This window comes from Oryzias latipes, chromosome 20, assembly GCF_053564925.1.
Source record: "Oryzias latipes strain Hd-rR chromosome 20, Olatipes_Hd-rR_3.1".
In the NCBI taxonomy this organism is placed as follows: domain Eukaryota; kingdom Metazoa; phylum Chordata; class Actinopteri; order Beloniformes; family Adrianichthyidae; genus Oryzias; species Oryzias latipes.
In genome coordinates this window covers 21,682,455-21,706,406 of record NC_136256.1, presented here as the reverse complement: position 1 = coordinate 21,706,406, position 23,952 = coordinate 21,682,455, and the positions used below count along the sequence as shown (strand labels likewise).

Sequence of the window (23,952 nt, the reverse complement as noted above, 5' to 3'; positions counted from 1 at the left end):
ATAAATGAGGAAAATGTTAGAGAGCCCGGTGGAAGTGACACTGAGGTAAGAAAATGATTGAAGAGAAAGAATAGTGGAAAGACGTCCAGGTGTCCAAGTGAACATTTGTTAGTAACAGTGTGGTTTCATGCCAAGGAACACACATGTGCAATATTTGCTTCTACTGCTGTAGAAGGACACAAAAGGTCAGAAGGAGCTGCATTGTGTCTTTATAGATGTAGAGAAAGTCTTTGTCAGGAGAGATGAGATGGAATACGTTGGAGGACGTTCAGAGTGGCAGAGAAGCTCACTGGAGTTGTGCAGGACATGTTTGAAAGCTGGATGACAGTGGTGAGATGTGCTGTTAGTGGGACGGAAGAGTTCAAGGTGGAGGTGAAACAGACAGCTTTGAGCTCCTTCTTGTTTGCTTTGGTGATAGACAGACTTGACAAATGAAGTTAGACAGAAATCTCCATGGGTCATGATTTTTAGAGAGGACACTGTTCTGTAGACAGAGCAGAAAGGAGGTGGAGGAACATCTAGACAGGTTGAAGTTCGCTTTGGAAATAAGAAGGACTATATATATAGATACACTTTATTTGCAAACGACTGATCAAACAGGCAATTGGCCATTATTCATCAGTGATGACTCTGTAACAATTACATATAACCAAGGAAAAAGAAATAAAATAAGTAACATGACAAAATCATGACAAGAATAAAAAAAGACCCTCACTCACACTCACATATTTGTATAAGACGTCTTAGAATAAATAATTTTTTTTGAATATGTCCAATAGTAGTTGCACCCTCGTTATACACACATTTGAAAGCATTTAGATAGTTTTCTTGTAGTTTTATTTAATAACGTGAAATTAGGATGAATATGTATACGTAATATGTCCCTCGCTACTCTTTCAGTTTTTAAATCAGGCACAGCTGCGGTCTACCTAAACCCTCATGGAAAAGGCGGAGTTTGGGGGCCTCAAATCTCCCTTTCCGCCGTACCCGCCATCTTGTTGAGACCGGGGGTAAGACCTTCTCTTCTTAAATTTATATTTTTCTCATTAACTTTAACATTTTAGTGTTGCCAAAGTAACTTAGAGACGAAATGGATAGAAAAAAATATTTGCATTCAGTAATTTTGATGTTTCTTAACGTTTTACTCTGTAGAATAATGGACGCTGCATGCTAGCATGTCAGTGGCGTGGCTCTCCATGCGGCCTGATAGGCTTAGAAACGTTGTTTTTCCTCGATGATAATATACTTTTTCTTTGTAGTTATAGCTATATTAGATGCTTTAAAATTTCCGCATTGATGACTGCGCCATTAAAACGACGCAATCTGTTACGCTGTAATATTTTTGTTCGGTAAGACACTGTCACTGCTTGAAACATTGGATTTCACTGCTGTGTAGAGACCACTAGAGTCAGACTTAGTTCCCAATTAAAATCCCCCCTGTCACACTTAAATGCGCAAAGTAATAGTTTGCTTATGGACATAAAATGTTTTATTTTTGTCAGCTTACTGGGTATTTTCTGACAACTGTTCAGGTTAAGTCCCTAAAATCAGACCAAATTTTGATCAACACTGGCTGACCAAGTATACAAATGCGTTTTTTTTGTATTAATTTTATACACTATATTTTTTTGGCTAGTTTAAAACATCATGACGAACACCAGAGGCAAGAGGAGGGGGACGAGGTACATGTTTAGCCGGCCATTCCGCAAGCATGGTGAGTATGTCTAAAATAAACTCTTTTAAGGGACTTATTAAAAACAAGTATATTCTATTAGAACTGTTTACTTTTTAAAGTTAAATTGATAACAAATTGCATTATTTTCACATGGATAATATAATGACGTACTATTTTTGTTGCACGATAAAAGGTAAAAACAAATTTGCCATCAAAACACATATTTTGAAGTTGTTCTAATATGAATCAGAAAAATGCTTATCGTTGCACCATTTTAACTCGGACGTTAAAAGAAAAGTAGTGATGGTTTACTAAAGCTGTCTTTAAATTCTGCAGGCCCGGTATGGTTTACTAAAGCTGTCTTTAAATTCTGCAGGCCCGGTCCCTCTGTCCACATACATGCGCATCTACAAGAAAGGAGACATTGTTGATATCAAGGTGAGAGATGGCAAAGAGTCCTTTTGAATAGATTTTTGTTTCTTACTTGAACCTTTTAATGTGGACATTTTAAAATATAGTTTACTAAACTGATAGTTTTCCATAGTTTACTAACCAGTTACAGCTTGTCTTTCTTTAATAAAAAATGTATATCAAAATTGAATGTTGTAAATATCTGATCTAAAAGTATTGTCACATGTAATGTCAAACATGACCTGCTTTCTAAAAAGTGATTCTATTTGAATAATTTTGTCAACACTAAGAAATATCAGTACTATGTTGTTGTTTGTTTGTCACGGAGTCTTGTTGTTGTGGCTTTGCCATTCCAGGGCACAGGTACCATTCAGAAAGGAATGCCTCATAAATGCTACCATGGGAAGACGGGACGTGTGTACAATGTTACCCAGCATGCCGTTGGCATCATTGTCAACAAGCAAGTCAAGTAAGTGGAATCTGGCGTAGGACTTCATGAAATATTGGAGTTTAATCTTGGACTGAACTTTGAAAAGATGCGTTTTCTTTGGAACCTTCAGTTTTTTTTAAACAGCAGTCTTGTCATTTGCTACATGAAAACATCAGTTGTGATTAAAGAAATATTTTTAATCTAATTTTGACAACTGGATTGCGTGTTTCAGTGAAGCCACACTGACAGACACAGGCTGAAGACAACAAAAACCGTTTTAGGGTCGCACTGATGTACACATGTTTGTGTATATTTTATGCTTTTGCATTTCTGCAATGCAACCATCTCCTCAACTCTTACAGGAGAGCCTCAAGTTAGTGTTGAATCTTGTGAAACTTTTCATTTCCCTGTTCAGTTTTTCTAAAACGGGGGAAAAAACCCAACAGGTATTATTTATTGTTAATTTGGTGAGAACTGAGCAGCCCGAAGTGCTTCCTGTAGAAATTCACTGAAGGGAGTATGATTATGATAGTTGTCTGTTTACTTCACTCTTTGGCAAATAAAATGTTTTAATAAACTATGCATTAAATTGTCCCGCATTAACACCGGAGCTGTAGCTCCAGTCTTAATACACTCTGACCATTAATGCGATCAAAGTGAATCTGTTGATTCTGTCGCAGAGAAAAGCTGCTTTGAGCCGTTGTGCAATACTTTGTTAGTAATTTATTGCACGTTGGTGCGAAGGTGTTATGGAAAAACCACTTTTCAGGATCGGACGATTCACAGTGATCGCATAGGTGGTCAAATAGCTACGGGATGTCAAAAAGAGTCTGTTATTTAGGTGTTGCATTTGACGTCTCCATTGTTAAAGATGTTGGATTCATGGTGACTTTGTCAAAACGCAGCGGTCTGTGTTTTCACCCCACTTTCACTTTGCCATGTGGGACCTTTATGTCCCCAGTGGTCATTCATGTGGGGAAAAGTAGTCCATCCTTGCATTACCCAGCCTAACTTTGTGTTTGTGCCGGGACTTTGTTTAGGAGACAGTAAGAGCGTGCTGATGAATGTATGTTGTTTTGATGCTGATTGATGCTCAGTTATACACATCATCATTATTACATTTCATTTTGTATTTTTCACAGAGGAAAGATCCTGGCCAAGAGGATCAACGTGCGCATTGAGCATGTGAAGCACTCAAAGAGCAGAGACAGCTTCCTGCAGCGCGTCAAAGCCAACGAGGCCAAGAAACTGGAGGCCAAGCAGAAAGGCACCTGGGTGGAACTGAAACGCCAGGTATGCATTGACCTATCATGACCCTTACCTTAACCTGACAAATTATTGCAATTGTAGTTGTAAAGAAAGTTGTGTTGTCATTTTTCAATAGTGAGTCTTTTTTTAGTGTTTTTTTTTTTTAGAACAAACAACTTGAAACAGTTTTTGCTGAAAATATCCCAAATATCTTGTGCTCCGTTTTCAATTTGGGTAAAATTTTCTTTTGTCTCCACAGCCTGCACCTCCCAGTGAAGCTCACTTTGTCAGCACAAAGAAAAATGAGCCTCAGCTCCTGGAGCCCATCCCTTACGAATTCATGGCATAAAGTGCCCAATAAAACAAAGAAATTTGTACACAACCTGATTGTCTTCGTCTATTTTATTTTTTATTTTTGTATGAGCTGTCACTCGGTGATGATTTGCCTCCTTTGATTACAAATGAAATCACTGTTATTTCATTTCACCGGCGAGCTGAGAGTGACCAGCAGAAGTAGCATAAGCACTGTTTTATGTCCTGTCCATATGTCTGCATGGAGAGCTGAACTGTAAAGAAAACAACATTGAAGTCTTGTAATAGAAAAGGTAAATATATGCAGAGATTTAGTAAATTATCATAAAGAGGTTTTCTGTTTAAACCTGTGAGTTTACAGCTAATGTTCTTACTCATAATCTGTTCTGGTGGATTAAGAAGTAAAGTGTGCTTTTAAGCCACAATACCATATAAAAAAAATCATTAAATTTCTCTGTAATACTAAAGAAAAACCAGAAACCTATAATGCTAAAAAAATGGGATGTCTCAGAAATCCACTGTTCATCCTCTAGGACAGGGCTGTGCAACCTGAGGCTCTGAAGAAGCAGGTTAAAAAAAGGGATCAAATAAGTGACATGGGAAACCAAATGTCAAATTTCATTTAATTCATTCACAAATAACTGAAGCACATTATGCATCACTGCCCTCTTGACTATAGTACCCACAATGCTCCAACAGTAAGTCAATTGGTGCTGCTTCCCAAAGTTGAACATTTTGACAGGTTTTTGCTGTTAACCACAGAAAATTAACATGAAATCGCTACATTGGGCTATAAGTCAAACTATTATTGAGGGAAATTCAAAGATTGTAAATGTTTATACAATCCAGAAAATACGATCAGAAAAACTTTATTTAAATTCAGTTTGTTAGCTGAGATGCATCAACAATGATACAATGAATTGAGTAGTTTAAAAAAAATCACTGATGACATCACACTACCTACGACTAGATTTGCTGCATTGAGATGAGTGTGTGGTCTTTTATTTTGAAACAAGTCATGTGAACCCCCGTCAAAGTTATACACCCTTTCATATTTTCACTTTTTATAAACATGTTTTACACAAAAGAGAATTTATATTTATAACATTATCATAAATGCAAACCTCCATCTAATTTTTCTAAATAATTTGTGGCTTTTACTAGGTTATTTTCTTCTGTGAATTATTTAAATTCATCACAAGTTGGTTCCTGTATTGATATGTAATAGTATCTATTTTTTGTTTAGGAGCCAAATGGCTTACGTCCGAACTTCAGTGCATTTGTTAGACAAGTTGACAAGTGACTGAAACAGATTTGATGTGCAGAGCATATAGATGCTGTGAGCTAATTTCCCATGGAAAGCAGGCTTCTTGTCTCCAGTAGGTGGCAGTGTGCACCAGAATGTGCAATGAGGAGGAGAGCATTGCATGTGCTGCAGGACAAGTCAAGCAAATAATGCAAAGAAATGCAGAACCTGGTTGAGTTACAAGTATATATCTGGGGGAAAAAGTAATCTGAAGCATGAAATGATCTGCCCCTAAAGCATTGTTCCATATTTTGCAACATTACAACATATTACCGCTAGTTTCCAATCTTTGAGCTTTTGTTGACTTCAGCGATTTGAAATTGGCCTTATTTAGTTACTTGTCGTTTATCAGTGTAAAGCGGATAATGTTAAAGCCAAATTATCCTTTTTGATGAGATTTAAAGGCTGCCAGCTTTCTGAAGAGTTGAAAAATCTAAAAACCCTTGAAAAAGATATAATTGGCTTAAAATTAACATAAAAATAAGAATCATAAACTATACTTTTTAGAGTATATGTTTTATAACTGTCTCGTGACCAGGAGTAGCGCAACACAAACTCATTGTTTATCACTTCTGCAGACTGTTGTACACCACTGTCTAGTTTCAGGTCCCTTTTGAATTTTAACGCTGTTTTAGGGGTAGTTAAAAATGTTTTCAATAAAGTTTAACACAAATTTAGCCTTTTTTGAGATTTGTAGGAAGAAGAAACATTTCTTAAAAGGAATATTTTTTATTTGTCCGCTCTTTTGCACCTCTGATCTTTGCTGCAGCTTAAAAGAGGTGTTGGAAAAGCTGATATGACCCGTAATATTGTTTTTTTTTTATTTAGAATGATCAGTTCCACAATATTCTTACTATAGTATTTATTTAATAACAGTTGGTTTTGTTCAGTTTAGTTCTCAACTGGGTTTTGAACGAACTCTGCTAGTTGTGCACTTATTTACTGGGAAATAAATGTAATTTTTTGTGTTATATAAAACAAAGAAGACGAGGATTCATACATGTGTGCGTGGAGCCCTTCATGTGTGCTGTTTAATCAGTGGAGGCTATATGGCTGACTGGTTATGTGACTAATAGCTTATCTCATCCCACCTTTTACCCAATATTTGCACAAATTAGGACCAGTTTACAGAGACGTTAAAGCCCAGAAAGAAAACAAAATTCAGCCGAGTAAAAGGAATTTGGATGAAAATTTCTTCAGGTGCATCACATGATCCTATATATGAATTCATTTGCAAAAAAGAAAAAAAGGTGGTGCAGAAGAGGCTCGCCAATGTTACAATGGTTTTACTCTTTCATTTGTAGATTAGACAGCAGAGGTTGTTGCTCTTCACCTTTATAACCTTATTTGGCTAAGGTCAGGGAATTCAGACACCAGCCTTATCAGCGTGGAGTAATAAGTGTCCAACAGCCTGAAAAGATAAAATCAGAAAAAAACAAAATGTAATCAATCAATGAGCAGCTTGGCAGCCAAAGCTCTTGGTATTGATTGGCAGTTTGCATTTTGCTGCAAGTATTAGGATAGGTAAAAAAGTCATCTCTGGGTTTATTTTTTGCAGCTTTAAGCCTAAATTGTGATCAATTGATTCAAAACTAAACTACACTTTTCTGCACCAGTGGAAGTTGTTTCTTTTATTGGAAGTATTTTCACTTTTCCTACAGTATTTTCTGAAATCATGCGCGTTTTCTCACTGATGCACACCGGAGTCATGCGTGGCACTGACTCATGGGAGTTACTGATTGAAGAAAAGCAAAGCAAACACAGAGACAGGGAAAGCAAGCAAGTGGGAGGGGAGAGGACAGAGCAGGCCTGTGGATAAAAGCTGTGGACTCTTTAATCACACACGTTTGACACTCACAGATTGAGTCTGTCAGCTCAGACAGCAGTTCGAAGCAGCTGCATCGACCCACCTGTTACATATTAACCCCCCCACACACCCGCAAACAGTAGATAATGGCCTGTGGGCACAGAGTTTTGTGTGCAAAATGCAGATATGACATTTCACAATAATCAGGATTTTTCCTGAACCACTTCAGGACTTAAGAATCAGTTTTATATGAGAGTGGAGTATTAGTTAAAAAAATAAAAAAGTGCATTGACGTTTTACAGTCACATTGCATCCAAAAGTGTCTCATTCAATAGTCAAGCTCACAGGAGAGTCAAATTTGTGGCAGAAAGTGTGGGAGGGATTTCATAATCAGCCCAAGGATTTGACAAAGCAGGAAAATGTCACAGCAGGCTGAACGCACCTATGTGTGTGATAGGAGGGTCTGCCATCCCTGTGGTTATCAGAGACAGCCAGCAGGTGTAGGCATGGCCTGAAACGCGGATATTGGGCCAGCTGTATTGATCCTGTCCCCTTGGCAGCACAGATAGAGGCAGCGGTGGGGTTGGTGGTGTGTTTGTTGTGTGTGTGTGAAGTCAGCTGACCCAGGCAGGCATACCTGAAGCGTGGGAGGTAACACCCAACAGGCTCTCAATAGGCCTTGTTCAGAAAAGTCAGTCAAAGGTTTCTCATGAGAGCAGAGCATGGGCACAAAGGGTGATCTGGAATGTTTGGACAGGCAGATAGTATTTTTGAATTGTTTGTGTATTTTTTTAAGGTTAGATGTAAGTTTTAAAGTGGATTAGTAAAAGCATATTGAAATATGATAAGGGGTTTGTTGGTCAAAGTATCTAAAAAATATATATTACAGATACATATTATTGGTCAATTAACACCCAGAAGGAACAGAAAAATAACTTTTTAGAAAATGCAAGAAAACAAAAAAACATGTATTGACTCAAAAACGGCTAAATGACCCTTTTCAAACAGTATTTAAGTGTACTACAAGTTAACTTTCTTGTAGTTAAAATAAGGCAGTATACTTGAATTTTAAATTTTATATACCGTCTATCGATAAAAAAAAGAAATTTTCCAATTTAGTCAGACGTTTTCAATAGTATACTTTCCACACTAAACTTGCATGGTCCGTATTTACAATCAAGAATACTTCACAAAATAAACTTCAAGTGTACTCCTTTCTGCTAAGGGAAGTAGTAAAATGTTAATGATTTTCAAACAAAAAAACATTTTATTAGAATTTCCTTGTTTCTAATAACTGTGTTTCTGTCTGTCACCTATCTCTTTTTAGGAATAGTCAGAATAACACACATGCGTTCATTTTGAAACTTTTAAAGAAATATTCTGTATTTACCAGTGACAGCAGAGTCAAAACAATGCCGCAAGCCAACCTATTTCTCTTTCTTTGACTTTGATAAAACAAAAAGACACTTTCAATTAACAGTGGAGGCAACCTAACAGTAAATCCATAAAAAATTCGAAACAAACGTGATTCAATATTTAGTTTTTAATATTTAGTTGTTCTGTGATTCATTCAGGTTGACTCTGCTTTTAAGTTTTTGTCTCTGCTTTATGGGTTTTAAAAGCTCTCACTACAGAGCAGTTTCTGGCAACAATAAATCACAACTATCAGAGAGCGTTATTAGAGTAGTGATAAGCTGAAGATTAGAGGAGTAAATCCTGACTGTGTCTGATTAATGGAGACAGTCAGTCGCCTCACTCCCTGTCTGTGCACTGTGCAGCTGATCAGCAGATATGAGCACATCCAACAGAGAGCCTGAATGACATTTTTTTTAGATTATTAGTAAACAGACTTCAATCAGTATCAATAATATCGCAACTCAAAATGTTTCCAGCACTTTAAAAAGTTGTATTTTCAGAATCTGTCTCTGATATTTTAGTGGCTTTTTAACAAAAAGCAAGATTAATGTGTTTTAGAAATGGTTTGTATGAAACTTGTATCCCTAATTTCCCACATCAAATTGCCTTCTCTTAAAAACAAGAAGTCCCCTTTTTTCCAGACATGGTATGTTCCACTGATTTAAATTAGACCCAGGTGGGGGCCTGATTGTGGGATTTTAAGTGTCCTGCTGCTTAATGATATTTTTTTGGGCTGTGTCTGTAAAATTTCACCTGACAGCTTATTAAATATGGGAGAAAAGTTGCAAAGTCAAAAAACCTATTCCTGCTCTTTTTCTGATTGCAAATCTACATTTGGTGAATCATGGAAGCTGGAGGCTCATATGTGCAAACACACAGGATTGGTGAGTGGCTCAGAAGTACTGCAGTTCAAAAATGAACACAAAAAAATATTCAAGCATATTGATGCTCAGATGAACAGTTACATTAACTTTTTTTTCTTTTTTAAATCTCAGAAACCCTTTTCCTGTGGAAACTGTGACGAGAGATTCTGTACTCAACATCAGCTCACCAGGCATGAGTTAAGTCATAGTGATGAGAAGCCCATCATGAAGAACCATGTATCCAACACCCAAGAGCTCCAGAAAAAACACTTTAATGTATAGTAATCACTTTTCTGCATATTTGCCGTGCAAAATGTTTTTTTTTTTTTTGTAATATTGACTTTTTTCCAGTGTGACCATGAGGGCTGTGGAAAGGAGTTCCACAAAAGAAACCAGCTGAAAACTCACATGTGTGAGCATCAACCTCTGTTACCCTTTCCGTGAGTAACTAATGCGAAAAAAGTTGGATCACAAATTCTTTATTATATTTTTGGGCATATATTTACTTCTTTTTAATAGTTGTAGGTTTCCTGGATGTGCCAAAGAATTTCTCAGCAATGGAAAACGGAGGCACCATGAGAGAGTGCATCAAGGTTGGTCAACAACCCAAATGTGCATGTTTGTATTTTTAATTTAAAAAAAAATCTAAACACAAATCTACTCTTCACTTCAGGTTATTCCTGCAACAATGAAGTGTGTCCCTTTCAGGCTAAAACATGGACCGAACTTCAGAAGCACAAAAAAGAACATGAAGGTAGAAATGACTTTGTTGTGCACTTCTGAACAAATAAGCTAAAACATAAATGGACTTTAATATGTGCTTTTCTCAGTTAAGGTGCAATGTGGAGCATGCCAAAAGCTTTTCAGCAACAAATGGTTCCTGCATCTACACGAGCTGCGTGTCCACTCCGGGGAGAAGAAGCTTCTTTCATGCCCCAGAGAAGGTTGTGACAGGAAGTTCATGCGGCGCTTCAACTTGGAAAGTCATGTTCTGGGAGAGCATGAGGGGAAAAAGCCTTTCATCTGTGCTCATGCTGGCTGTGGAAAGAGCTTTGCCATGAAGGTGAGTTTAATAACACCAAAGTTTGGAAATTCCCCAAGGGACTTCTCATTTAGTGGTATCACAGCTTACTTGATCTCTAGCTCCTTGATATGGAGTCTGCAACCTTCAACCCCTAAAAAGCCATTTAGGTTGAAGGTTGTAGTGTTTCACCAGAAGAATAAGATGCTCCTTTGTAGGTTTTGTTACCATTATGATAAATATAAACTGCTTAGTTTTTTGTGTGGAATGAATAAAACAAATGCAAGAAAAAATTGCCTTTTAAAAAATATATAAAATGGTTTATAACTTTTGGCAGAGGGTCACATGACTTATAATATAAGATATAAGACACCCTGTACCACATAGGACCATCTTAATGCAGCAAGCAGTAAAAAATTTTAGTTTCTTTGTTGTGCATTTCACAAGAAATTTGTACATCTTATTAAATAAAATGAAATCCAAGTGATTTTGTTTATTGTATTTTTAAATCTGAAGCCATATTTAAAATCTTTGAATTTGTGTCAGAATTAAAAACCTGCCATCTAATCCAGTGTGCCTTTTAAAATATAAATTCTGGTTGTTTACTCAAAGGGATTTTCTGTAGTGCATGGAGCTCAATTACAATTATGGCTGCAACACTCAATGAACGTGTTGATTTTTGGGTACCATGATCAGGAGCCTTGTGGAGCTGGTGTTTGTGAATGAGTTGAATAAAGTTTGAGTTTTAATCTACTTTTTGCTTCACTACTTTGTTACTTTTACCTTTTTTATTAAAAAAAAAAAAATTCAAACCAAATGGCTACAACGTTGGGGGTAAGAGAGCCACATGCAGCTCTGGAGCCTCAGGTAGCAGACCCCATTCCTAGATGCATGAATGCTCTGCTGCAATAGGGCTTCAGAAATTGCCAGGTAATTTTTATTTTTCCCGAGATCAAATGTTTTTCCTAGGCAATACTTTTCCAACAATGCCCTGAAATTTCCAAGCTGCTGTAATTTTGTCCTATAAGACAATATGCAATAGTTGACATTTAGTCAGTCACTGGAGTGATTAAAGTGCATCACAATGGCCCCTAATAGTTTTAACAAATGCCGGAGTATGAAATGTCCACTATGAGATCAACTTTTGCAAGCTGTAGCCAAATTAAGGTTAAAATGAGACTTTTGCAAGCATGATGCAAGGTAGATTTATAGTTTTGAATTAAATTTATGAAATGGTTTCACTCAAATCTGTTTTCATTTCTGATTAGCTGCTAGAATTGTATTAAGTTTCTTCTATGCCCTGCAAGAAGAAACTGCCCTTCTATGCTTCTATGAAATATCTAAACGTAAAGTCAAATCGGCTTCTCTAAAGGAAGCGTGAGTCTATGAAATGCTGATAACGGTAACTGTCCACAGGAGAGCCTGCGGAGACATGGAGCGGTACACGACCCTGCAAAGAAGAAACTGAAGGTAAAGTTGCGGTGTAAATCTGCTCGCACTAGAGGAAGCTACTGCTTGCAGACCCCCTCCGATGAATTGTGTTTTTAGTATATTCTTGTGGCATCTTGCTGATGGACAAAATTAAGCAGTATTTCTTGTTGCAAATCAGAGCAGAAAAAAAAATGCAGTTGAGCTTATTTGTGACGTAGAAAAAAAGCTGAGCGGGCCCCGGGCTCCCTGTTCCAAGCTCTTAGCAATGGGGAGGGGAGGAGGGGCGTGGTTGCTCCGCACCACAACTGAGGCGAATGTCTAATTAACTTTTATTCTAGAAAACGACAGATTCAATTTGGGCTAAAAAAAATGCCATAATCATTAAGACTACTGGGAACGCTTTTGAAATTGTTCAAAAGATGATCGAAGGGGTCTCTAACATTCTTGTTTTTACTCCCTTTGCAGAGACCGGATTCTACTAATTCTCCAAAACAGATGAGGCAACAGATCCCACCTGAGGCTGCAGCCAGTCAAGAGGAAACCAACAAGCTAGCTGCAAGTCTGCACACTGCAACTTTAGAGGATGTGTCTTGAAGCTGCACCATATCTTGGATATCCATTGAAACAATCATTTTGTTTTTGTTAAGTGTGAAAAGCTTCATTAAAGCGTCAAACTAGCCATGCTGCCTCAATCTGTGCTGTCCAATTAAATGAGCAGACGGATATTCCTTGAAAGGACCATTTTATTAAACAAACGAAATGCACATTCATATGTATAAAACTCCAGCTGATGAGACAGCTGGTTGCCATGGTGACGAGGGCAGGTAAGCCCCTCCCAGGATGTGGCAGGTTTCTAATAAGGCCTAAGGCTCATTCAGACGGATGCAGCTCTAATGATGGGACATCTTGATTCAAATGCGTGGACACATCAAACAGAAGGATGCCTGTTTAAAATGTTTCCACCTGCGACGCCTCCACCTGAACATGGTCCCAGGTTCCTCTACTGCCTGAGGTGAACGCGGCACAGATTGCCTGTCATTGGTCGCAGTGCCGTTATCCCAGCAGGTGTGAAGACGACATGACCATATGAACACAGCAGTGTGTGTGGCGAGCAGTCTGTCGAGTTACATGGCACAATCTCGATCAGCTCCCACCGGTTCAGTGCAAGCTTGGCCCCTACTAGGGAATAAAACAGCTAAGAATGCTTTTGGTCCTGAACTAAGCCTGGGATGTAGGGATGCACAGAATCGTATACCACTTTGGCCAAGGTCATTCCCAATATAGAGCCTTTTGGGGTCGAGTTAGTGGAGCGCACTGCTGGCTGGCTGATTTCTGTCTCGGTTATACAAGGCTGCCAGGCCAGGAGACCACTGTTAGCGCCACTCGGCTGCGCTGCTCCTTCAGCATGGGCACCAGCGCCGAATGGCTCATTCCTGCTGTCGATAGGCCGTTAACCGCCACAATCATGTCGCCACATCTGAAACGAGTGAGCATCGACTTTAGTGACCACAAACGCAACCTGACATGCAATCTTTGGAACTACAGCTTAAGGGTTCAACTCCTAAAGATTTGATTTACTGTTATATGCATATATATGAAATTACATTACTTATTTTAGATGAATTAAAGATTAGACAGCTACAAGACAGAACCTTTCAAACCATGAAGAGCATAAACTTTTCCAGTAAGCTTTTAAAACTCCAGGACAATTGTAAGTAAATTTGCTTGTCTTAAAATTGTTAAAGACCCACTCCAATAGAAAGTGTTTTTAACATGCTCTTGTGGCATAAATAAATAAAAAGAATATTAACATTTCTGAATATTTCTTTACTCAAATCATTGTGAATCAGGAGCAGACCCAAAAATACTTTTGAATACCTAGTTGTCTACTGTTTGTAGATGACTAGATCCATGGTCGTCTTCGCTTTTCTCGTCTAAGCTGCATCTGGCTCAAAACTGCACGGCTGGATAACTCCAATATTGCTCGCCATTTTGGTAGCACTGGTATTGTTTGGTTGGGGTGTGAGCTAGTAGGAGAGCCCGTGAACGGATCGATGAAGGTAAGGGGGCGGGCTTACTTCACGCCAACAACTCAGAGGTGAATTTCTAATGAACTACTGCTGCTCTGCAGAAACTGTCCTAGAAAACGAAAGTTTTTTTAAAATTTGGTCCAAAAACGGCATACCAGTAACTATAATCAAGACCTTTAGGAAAACTTTTAGAAAATATCAAAAGATGATTGTAGTGGGGCTTTAACCAGACAGGTTTTTTTGTACTGAAAATCCATTTCTTTTGAATGAACAATTAAAAAAAAAAAACACAAATTCAAAATTGTGCTTTTGGAAACAAAGTCCAAAAAGAGTCAATAAAATATCAATGCATTACTTGAGACGTCCATCATAGTACGCTGGAGTGCCAAGGACGATGGTTTTGATAAAAAAAGGCTGGTTGCCATGACTTTCCTCGTACCCCCCGACAATGCTGAAGCCCCAGCTTCCAGGGTGACTTCTCCGCAGCACAATCTCATGGCTGCTGTGCAAATAACTGCAACAAGAGAGCGGAATGAGTAACTGTCACAGTACAAAACACACGCTGCATGGGACGCCATGTGTGAGCAGAACTGGACTGGTTTCCATGTGCTCACCTTGGCAGGCCCAGCCACATGACCCACGAGGGAGACCAGTTGGCATCAAAGTCGCTGTCGTGAGTGTGAGGCAGCAGCTCGTCGTGATTGTGCTCCTCCTCCATGATGACCTCCAGCACCCGCAACTGGACAGAGGGCGAGGCTGCACTGGCCTTCAACGTCCCCACGGCCTCGCTGTGGCTCAAGTATGTCAGGTCTTGACTGTTGATGCTCAGCAGGACGTCTCCTAAGGAAGTGCAGTGAGGGCATGGGCACGTTTCTGCCGAGATGTTTGTCTGAGTTTAAAAGAGGAGGGCTCACCTCTTTTTATCCGCCCATCCCTTGACAAGCAGCCGTGTGGTTGAACACTTGTCACAAAGATCGGCAGCTCCCCGCTCTTGCTGCCCCGGCCTCCAGCCACGGTCATGCCCAAAGACTCGTGGGGCTCCTTTTTCACAGTGATGTGTTTCTCCTTACAGCTCACACATTGGGACAGGTCCTGGGGTCAATCATAACAAACACAGGCTCAGCCTCAAAACAGAAGGAAAAGTATCTATTGCTTTGAACAGAAAATGGATAGAGCGATCAAAAATCTTCAAATGAATAATATAAATGGATGTTGCTACATCTGCAGCCATCTTTCCGTGCATAGAAACTACAGCAAACGCAGGCATATGAAGGACAGCTGAGCAAAGAGGCATCTCCTCACTCTGTGGGTGCTGGTGCGGGACAAGTGGATGGGCACAGGGCTCGGGGTGGAGCTGTGGTTAGGCAGGAAGTGTTCAAGGCAATAAAGGTCTCTAGTAGAGCTTGATTTTGGCGGCGGGGGAGGAGTTGGTTTGCTGGGTCGGCCAATCAGGAGGTAGACTCGTTCTCCGCTGGCCTGGAAAAGAGTCCATGCTTTAGTGGCGAATTTGAAGTGTCATTCTGGATAATCCGGGATGCTTGGTCACCTGTATGATCTGAGCAGCCTGCTCGGGGGTGCCGTGGCGCAGGTCCTGGTCATTGACTGCCAAAAGGCGGTCATTACTCCGCAGTCTGCCATCCTTAGCTGCCAGGCCTCCTTCCAAGAGATCCAACACAAACACCCCTGACTCATCTGTTCGGCGCACCAGCTTGATGCCGAGCTGCTCTGTTGAGTCCCGCTTGTGTAGCGTAATTCTCAGTTTGGTGGGGCTGGACGGCGTGCCGTCAGGAGTGGAGCACGGGGGGTGAGGCACAGCTGGGGTGGACGAGGAAGAGGAGGGAGGTGCCCGAGAGGCACAACGGCGCTCCCTTAGCACAGTCAGCTGGAGGGTGGTGCAGGGCCGAGACAAGGTGGAGCGAGCAAAACTGTGCGGCACGTTGCTGATGTCCACGTTGTTCACCTTCAGAGTAAGAAACAATCTCATGTCAGGAAGTCAAAGCTGAAGCATGACGATCATTTAAAGTCATGGAATCTAATGAGTTCAAAATTTAGTCTTTCCTTTGTCTCAAGATGAGTCAATTGAGTTTGTTGAGTTGATCAGGAAAAAAAAACAACAAATATTTCCAATATTTTAATAATTCAGAAAAATTAAAATCCCAACCAATGACCTCTTGTTTACTTGACAACCAAAATAATTAAATAAATAAACATCTTCAAAGTTCATTAGCTCGTCTTGCTGTTTTTAGCTAATGGGACAGGTTGCTTGAGCTGATTTAAATGGAGATCAGCTGGTAGTTCAGAAGCACCTGTGAAAATCCAAGCTCAGGCTGGATTTTCTAGTTGCTTCAGTTCTTCACCCGACTTAAATCCCACTGGGAATGCAAACGATAATTCAGAAGAAAACACTTTCAAAACTGAAATATTTCTTCTTGTAGAAGACATTTGAGTTTCACAGATGGAGAGAACTTTAGTCTGTGTTAAAATGAAACGACAGAATTGAAAAAATAAAATAAACCCCCCGGAAAACTCACCTGTAGTATCTGATCTCCCGCCAGAAGCCTCCCATCTCGTGCGATGACTCCATCCCTGTACACCTCCTGGATCACAACATTGATGAGAGGCGTCTCATTTCCACCGACGACGCTGATTCCAAGCTCAACGTACGGATTGGCCCGGTGGACTTCGATGGTGGTTATCTCTCCTTCAGGGAGGGAGGGCAGCTTCACACAGCCTAATACACAAGACAGTGAAATTACACAGCAGCTTCTAGGAATAGAAGTTCCACTGAGGATACTGTTCCCAGAATGCTATTATTGCTCTTTGTGTAAAATTCAAACTTTTACGCATACCTTCCTCTGCTGACAAAGGTGGAGACTCAGGGCAGTCCCAGCCTGAGGAGGTGGAGCTTACGGAGCGAAGAAGGTGGATGCAAGGGTTACTGAGGGGTCGCTTCACCCGGGGGATGACACAGTCCAACCCCAACACACCTAGAGGCACAGATGAGGACATGGTTGCCAGACTTTATGAACCACCCAGATCACTGTTGAACAAGCAGACTCACTGTCTTCCTCTGTGCTTTCTTCGAAGGCGGGGTTATCGAGGCCAGCGTCGTCTGTCCACACAGACCCGTTGCCACAGGTGGTGCCATGTCCGGAGTGTGGAGACGGAGTGGGATCCCTCAGCTCTGTCTGTGGAGAACGGGGCGACCTGGGGGGGCTGGTCACCATTGCTTGTTCGTCCACACTCTCACATCGCGGCTCGTCCACGCTCGTCTGTTGACTCTGAGTCCCCGGACACCTTTCACCAAGCAACAGGCGTCAGTTTGTTAGTCCATCTGACACATAAAGAAAATCAGATTCAGTGAGTTTTATGTGATACAATCCTATCAGCCAGTTTACTTTATTACACTTTATTACATAAACATTAAAAAAGTATATCCTATAATAATATTGTATCTGTAATAAATCTGCAATCTTTGTCTTTTTAAATGTTGTCACAGCATCTTTAGAGTAAAATCCACAAAACTAGAGCATGTACTATCCTGTAATACAACATTTACACCTTTTGCTAAAGATTTTAGATTTTTTGATTTCCTGCCAATTTAGGAACTACATTTTCAAGAGAGTTAAAAAAAAATCTGCTCTATAGGTGACTATTACATGTACAGAGAAAATCCTGTCATAAAAAATGCCAGAGTGAAAACTTTTAATCGGACAACTCCATATACATTGTAAATTATATAAAGATTTTAACAGAGTAATCTAGACTTTCACTGACCCCTTTTTAAGACCTTTTTCTATGATGAGAACATCCTGGAAGAACAAGTCTTCACAGATATCATAATAAAAACTTTATAAAATAAAAATGTCCTAATTGTGTTTAAAATCGTGACTAAAGTGTTATAATTTAACAGATTATTATTGACAGAATTTTCTAAAAAAGGGCAACAAAAATGTTTTTTAATTAAATATTATCTTATTATATTATATCAATCCAAAAACTATTAACTTTCTCGGGATCCATCCATCATTCCCTGATCCTGAAAACATTTCAAGTTGAATTATTCTTGTTAGCTGTTAGACTCCCATTCTACAGGTAACACTGTGTTCAACTTTAATCGGGTCTTCTTGTGGAACAACTGACAAAACTGAAATTAAGATCCTGCATTAATCCAGAGCGTAGGCTGATGTAAATGTTGTAAAAAGATCTCCAAAAAGATCAATTTAATGCAGTTTAATAAGCTAGAGTTTCTTTAACAATGTTTTAAAACAGTCACAAAAGAAAACAGCACTGTGATGTTCTAACACTGTGTTGGCATGGTTTCATAAAAAATACGATCAAAAACGTTTTGTGAGATTATATTTAGTTAATATTAAGCAATGTGTGTTGTTGGGAAAATTCTAAGGCATCTTTTCAGGCAGACCTTTTATGAAAAAGCAGCAGACAGATGACAAACCCCACTAAAAAACAAACAACGGTGTGTCTGGACCACAATTTTCACCTCAGTAACCAGTAGATCCATCTGCTTCATCAATAAGGCCAAACAGAGACGACACTTTCATAGTTTAATTTTCCAACCTATTATAATCCAAATGGCAAAATTTGAACCACCAACCTCTTCACTGGGATGAAGCAGAGCAGCTCTATTTAACCTGATGAGAAAACAGTGGCCGTTTTGGCAACAGAATCCAGAAGCCTGCATGCTGAGTTCGTCTTATTGACAACCTCTCCACAATTATTTAGGAAGCTGACAGCGTTATCCTGTGGTGATCTTTTTTTTAAATATTGATACAGATGGGGTGCCAGGTGGAGAGCTTTTCAGATTAGGTCTTTGATTCAGACAGGAGAACAGTCCAAGTAGCACTTCTGTCAAATGCAGAACTGTGGGAAAACTGGCAGTGACTCAGCAGAGCACAGACGAGAATGTGGACGGAGGAGGTATGCAGACATAAGAAACGTGTTGCACCCAACCTGAAGGAGGAGGGCTCTACTTGCCAAAATAAAAGCATATCAACAACATGAATTGAAAATAGACAGAATTAGGCAAAAATGGGCAAAAAACAATCATTATCCGTGCAACACGAGCAATAACAAGGAGGTCCGCATTGACCTTATCGTAGAACGTCCGTTTTTTAATCTAAAACTCAGTCTTTAATCTTTGGTATTAACATTGTGGACTGACAATGTCACACAGGGACAGCAGACGCCTGGCTCCTGGTGGTGCCTTAAACCTGCAGGGGTGGAGAACCCAGGCGGTCTCAAGGTTTTTAATCTTTTCCAAAGAGCATCATCTTAGTCCTTGCCGTGACTGTAGTTGATCTATCCTACGTCATGTCCTTGTCTTCTCAACACACGACGAACTATGCAACCTTTGCTAAACCTTATTATTTTACTTGTTGGTGAATTATTTAATACTTTTTTTCTCACTTTCATGTGCCAGTTTCCTAATTAGAGCTAATCACATTTATAGAGCAAAAGCAGTGCAGCTTCCCCCCCCCAAGACTTTTAATGCAAACAGATCAAAGAAAAAGCCCTAAAAGAGAAGCATCGAATGATATCAGCATGGATAGCAAGCTAAGCTTATTAAAGGAATCATCCCCCTCTTAAGTGAGGAGTTAGGTGGTACGCTGAAAAGCCGACAAAACACAGATGGTCAAAGCAACAGACTCCACCTGAAACCTGGTCCCAGTTCTGTACCATTGATTGTAAAAATAAAAACAAACATCCTGTGCCTGAAGTTTGCTCTGATTTAAACTCAGCTGCAGGATTTACACAACTTCTACCCACAGGTTGACCTCTGCTTCTCATGGCACGCTTAATGTACACACACGCCGGAGAGCAGGGAACTTAACAAAGAAGAAGCCGATCCTGCTAACATCTACACACCCAACCTCACTCACCACAAGCCAGGGTTGCCCTTGGCTGTCTCACAGAAGAAGTGGTTGAAAAGATCTCTGGTGTTGAAGTTGCCCAGCATGATGGTGGAATGAGAACATGAAGCTCCTGGTCAGCCAACTCATGACTGCAGCAGGGAGCCTTTAATCCGGTCACATGACCCACAGTTTAATAATCCCCTATGGTCTCACAGCACCTGGTCCAAATGGGCCAAAAGCCAGAACGTGTGAACAAGTGAGGGGGGGCCGTCAAAGATGAACAACAGTGTATAAGTGTATTTATTTCTAAATAAATTTGGGATTTATGCACAAAATGAATTAACTGGTTTGCAGATGTTTATGGCATCAGATGTAAAGCTGCAGAAACTCTTTAAAGCAAGTACAGTCGTTAAAGACACACTGATTAAATTAATTTTTGGTGTTTTTGCTGGATTTTTCTGACTGCAAGACTTATATAAAAGAAATAAGACTAAAATTGCATTTCTGAGTGTTTCTTTATTCAAATTGTTATAAATCAGGAGCAGAAGCAAAAAGGCAGTTGGAAAAAGCTTGTACAGGTGTCATGCAGAGGCTACTACAGCACGCCACTCCATCCTAGTGCATCCGCTAATAGACGACTAGAGAACGTGTAAACAGATGGATGATGGGAAGTAGGGGCAGGCTTAGTCCGCACCAACGGTCCCGTCCACAACTCAGAGGCAAATTTTTGATGAACTACTGCCACTCTGCAGAAATTAGGTCCTAGAAAACGACACAGGTTTTGATTTTGGCTAATAACAGCATAATCATAATTACACGACCACCAGGAATGCTTTTGAAATAGATCAAAATAGGATTGGCAAGGGAGATTAAGCCCTAGCATGTATGGTGTTAACTTATTTACAGATCTGTTCTCTGTGCGCATACTTTTTTTTTTTTTTTTACCTGTGTTTGAGATGTGCCTCCAGGTCACAGCGGGGCATGCTGAGCGAGCAGACAGGACTCAAAGGGCAGGAAACGGAGAGCTTGTCTAGCAGCTTGTGCACCAGGATGCTGGATCTGCGGCACGCCTGCAGCTGCAGCCGCGTCCTGTCAAGAGGGCAGAAGTCCCTCTCCTGGAGGAAGCTGCGCAGGCAGCGGGCGCAGAAGGTGTGCCCGCACGGCGTGTCCAGAGGCTGCACCAGCGGTTGCAGGCAGATGTGGCACACCAGGTCGTCGTCCACCTCCAGCCGGTAGTTGTAGAGATGGTTTTCCCAGGTTCGGTGGATCTGACCACACTCTGGACAAAGAGTCTCGGGAGTTGGCTCCGTTGGCCGTGTGACGTCCACCTCGCAGCCTGGGCTGCCCATTTTTCTCCTTCAGCACAGCTCAGATTTTGGCACAAATGACTCCAGTTGTGTGGAGGGCAAGGGTTACGCACTTCTCTATCCCATAAGCTTCACGGGCTGAACAGGTTGCAGAGGACAAAGCCCCCCAGTGGCTGATAACGCATCTCCCTGGAGGTCAGAGGGCACAGTGCAATAGTTTAACAGATGTTTCAGAAAAATCAAAACAAGTGTCTTCTGTGGTCGTGCACGCAATCATTTGGCAAATGCTTCATGCACGTGTGCCCATGGGTTTGCATGACACCGATGGCAGCAATGTGTGTTTATAGTACTGTGGCTGTGCCATGTGGATGTCAGTGACTGTGCTGAGATTATGTATTGCTGCTCCTGTCTGCTAATCTGACAGTATAATCTCTCTTTTACTCTCGCCTACTCCAATCTTCCAATTCCGCAGAGAGGGAATTATCTGGGATTGATGTAGGGAGAGGATACAGATGAGAGAAAGTGGGATAGGAGAAGCCACAGACAGGAAAGAAGAGGGAGAAGAAAAAAGTAGAATAAGATGCAAGGGAGAAAGATTTGGACCTGATGCAGAAAAAAAACACAAAGTAGAGCAGGAATAAAGAAAGAGAAGATACATTTGAAAAAAAATGAGAGAGATAAAATCTGGGACAGGAATGTAATTTAAATAGTCCAAAAAATACTGTGAAACCTTTAAACCCTTGATATTTTTGGCCACGTGTGGAGGATGCTGCCCTCCTCTGCAACAGAAACGGAACATGCCTAAAGCAAAATTGTGAAAAATAGCACTCCAGCAAGCAGAGCGTGTCTTCAGAGTTAATGTGGTGTAATGTGTTTGCTTATTGTTTCCACAGAGTTTCACATCCAACGCCTTTCAGATCTTCATCAGCATCATTCGCCCCTCTGGAACTGATGCTGTTAGCGGACAGCAGAGGGCGTGCCTCTCCCCACAGCGGGCCAGCCAAGCCACAGTGACTACCTGCCTCTGTTCCAGCAAGGGTCTGCTCCTGTCTCCATGACGACCTGGATCCTGTTCTGTTCAGTGTGGTTTGACATTCACAGTGTAGCCAGAAAAGGATGCAGAGGAGGTGCACAACAGATGCACTTCTCCCAGCAGGACTCTGTGCTCCTCCACAGCAGAAGCTGAAAGCTTGTCAGACAATGATATATGAGTCCAATTTGTTGATTTTTTCCCCCCTTTTTTGTGTTTTTCTTTTTTTCAATCTCATCTGTGTAGTTATCCAGTTCTGATGCAACCTGTCTCCTCTGTCTCCTTAGCTACCAGGCCGGTAGTCACAGATTTCTGCCTCCTTCAAGTGCGTGCTCCTGTCTGTGTCTGACTGGCTGCTTCTGTCCCTATCCTGCAGCTGGACATGAATTTAACATGAGGACACAAGGCTTCTCTGTCTCTGTAACAAAGCTGTGACATCACCACATCACACACAGACTTGTAGACATGCACAAGCAAGAGCAAACAGAAACACACAAGGGCTTTTTTTAGGCAGAAGCCCCTGAAATCTCCTCATCAATAAATAACGCCTTCCGGTTTTAACAGTAAATGCATTTTTGAGTCAGGAAGCAGTTGAAAAACAATCTATTTTAGACAAAAGCCACGCTGGGCTGATTTTTTTTAATAAGTGAAGGCTTGCAGATGCGTGTGACACGTTCTTAATCCTTCTTGTCTGAGTTCAAAGCTGTACTTGCTCATCTTTTTATATTAGGATACCGGTCCTGCACTTGCTCTCATTTTCCCACAGATTACTATCTAATCTTGGGAGAACTAGGCAGCGGCATGCAGGAGTTTCCTTTTTAGAAGATCAAAAGACTCTATGGCACTCATTTAAAAACTCAGGTGTATCAGGCACCCAGGTATCAGATATTTTACAAAAACCTCATTTGGATGTCTTTCATCCTACAAATACTAAACACACAAAGACAGCACGAGAACTGATGTGAACATTATTATATATTTATTTTTTGCATGCATTAGTAATAATACAAAAACTGAGCCTGCTGTAAATTACATTTTCAATTATTATTGTCAATTTTCTGCATTTACCTTAATAACGCCCCATCTGCAAAGCAATTACTAAAATATATATATATATATATTTTTGATACCATCAATGTTTAGATAAGCCCTCCCCCCATCTCTCAAACCCCCCGTTCACTGTCTGAGTCCAACCCCCCCTAGGAGCGAAAAGGGAGGACAGAAGAGGCGACAATGGTAATAACAGAAAAAGCCAGCATCACACACACTGACGCCGCTTACAGTGAAAGGATGCAGATGTGATGTTACCTCTTCAGGCTGCTCCTCTGCGCCGCGCCCGGGCCTCGAAGAGGGGCGGGGGTGGCGGGACAATTAGCAGCTGCGGGACCTCAGTCACGCAGTCGCCGCAACGGACGGCCCGTTCCGCAAACCTGCACGAAAACGCCCCCGTCACTTTGGTGCCTGGTCCCGCCCACTGCTGTCCGTCAAAGAGACTGGGCGGAGTTTGCCGCTGTCAATCCACAAAAAAAAGAAAAAAAAAGTAGAGGTGGCTTCAATGTCGCCTGCCCAAAAACGTCCATTCAGCGGGAATTAAAATCTTTTAATATGTTTATGATTCCGATATGTTAGAGGTAATAACATAAACGGATAAAGCTTCGGGATCATACAGGGCATGGAATATTTTTTGTTTTTCAATGTGACAATTACAACTATTATTTTAGTAACTAAATTACTTTAGAATAAATGTTTGGGTTCTAAAAACGGCGTGAATTTTACAAAAATGCATTATTTA

General features: G+C 40.6%; 3 protein-coding genes across 4 annotated transcripts; 2 read left to right on the top strand and 1 right to left on the bottom strand.

The window, feature by feature from the left end:
* The first annotated feature begins 900 nt into the window (after window positions 1-900).
* rpl21 (ribosomal protein L21) lies at window positions 901-4,146 on the top strand. The gene is made up of 6 exons (XM_004081054.5): window positions 901-1,010; window positions 1,637-1,714; window positions 2,052-2,113; window positions 2,443-2,555; window positions 3,659-3,809; window positions 4,024-4,146. The coding sequence occupies exons 2-6, from the start codon at window positions 1,648-1,650 to the stop codon at window positions 4,111-4,113; spliced, it is 483 nt and encodes a 160-aa protein (XP_004081102.1). The 5' UTR covers window positions 901-1,010; window positions 1,637-1,647; the 3' UTR covers window positions 4,114-4,146.
* A 5,035-nt stretch (window positions 4,147-9,181) lies between these two features.
* gtf3ab (general transcription factor IIIA, b) lies at window positions 9,182-12,599 on the top strand. Its single transcript, XM_023949892.2, has 8 exons — window positions 9,182-9,489; window positions 9,601-9,744; window positions 9,820-9,908; window positions 9,988-10,061; window positions 10,142-10,222; window positions 10,299-10,531; window positions 11,906-11,959; window positions 12,386-12,599. Exons 1-8 carry the CDS (start codon window positions 9,376-9,378, stop codon window positions 12,512-12,514), a joined length of 918 nt encoding a protein of 305 aa, XP_023805660.1. The 5' UTR covers window positions 9,182-9,375; the 3' UTR covers window positions 12,515-12,599.
* Window positions 12,600-12,645: 46 nt separating this feature from the next.
* Window positions 12,646-23,609, bottom strand: lnx2a (ligand of numb-protein X 2a). Of its 2 annotated transcripts, XM_004081053.5 has the most exons (11): window positions 23,469-23,609; window positions 20,769-21,319; window positions 17,012-17,247; window positions 16,800-16,937; window positions 16,482-16,681; window positions 15,497-15,910; window positions 15,253-15,426; window positions 14,865-15,042; window positions 14,565-14,790; window positions 14,306-14,464; window positions 12,646-13,397 (listed from the first exon to the last, which is right to left on the bottom strand). In XM_004081053.5, exons 2-11 carry the CDS (start codon window positions 21,170-21,172, stop codon window positions 13,262-13,264), a joined length of 2,265 nt encoding a protein of 754 aa, XP_004081101.1. In that variant the 5' UTR covers window positions 21,173-21,319; window positions 23,469-23,609; the 3' UTR covers window positions 12,646-13,261. The 2 variants fall into 2 exon arrangements, with proteins under 2 accessions (XP_004081101.1, XP_078794652.1); XM_078938526.1 differs by lacking the exons at window positions 20,769-21,319; window positions 23,469-23,609 and adding an exon at window positions 19,851-20,059.
* Window positions 23,610-23,952: the final 343 nt, after the last annotated feature.

Coding starts and splice junctions, on each gene's coding strand:
- rpl21 (XM_004081054.5), top strand. CDS start 1,648: ATGACGAACACCAGAGGCAAGAGGAGGGGGACGAGGTACATGTTTAGC. Junction 2,556..3,658: donor ATTGTCAACAAGCAAGTCAA/GTAAGTGGAATC, acceptor TATTTTTCACAG/AGGAAAGATCCTGGCCAAGA. Junction 3,810..4,023: donor GGGTGGAACTGAAACGCCAG/GTATGCATTGAC, acceptor TTGTCTCCACAG/CCTGCACCTCCCAGTGAAGC.
- gtf3ab (XM_023949892.2), top strand. CDS start 9,376: ATGGGAGAAAAGTTGCAAAGTCAAAAAACCTATTCCTGCTCTTTTTCT. Junction 10,062..10,141: donor CCATGAGAGAGTGCATCAAG/GTTGGTCAACAA, acceptor TCTTCACTTCAG/GTTATTCCTGCAACAATGAA. Junction 10,532..11,905: donor GAAAGAGCTTTGCCATGAAG/GTGAGTTTAATA, acceptor AACTGTCCACAG/GAGAGCCTGCGGAGACATGG.
- lnx2a (XM_004081053.5), bottom strand. CDS start 21,172: ATGGGCAGCCCAGGCTGCGAGGTGGACGTCACACGGCCAACGGAGCCA. Junction 15,911..16,481: donor CGGGAGATCAGATACTACAG/GTGAGTTTTCCG, acceptor CTTACTCTGAAG/GTGAACAACGTGGACATCAG. Junction 14,791..14,864: donor GGATGGGCGGATAAAAAGAG/GTGAGCCCTCCT, acceptor GCACTTCCTTAG/GAGACGTCCTGCTGAGCATC.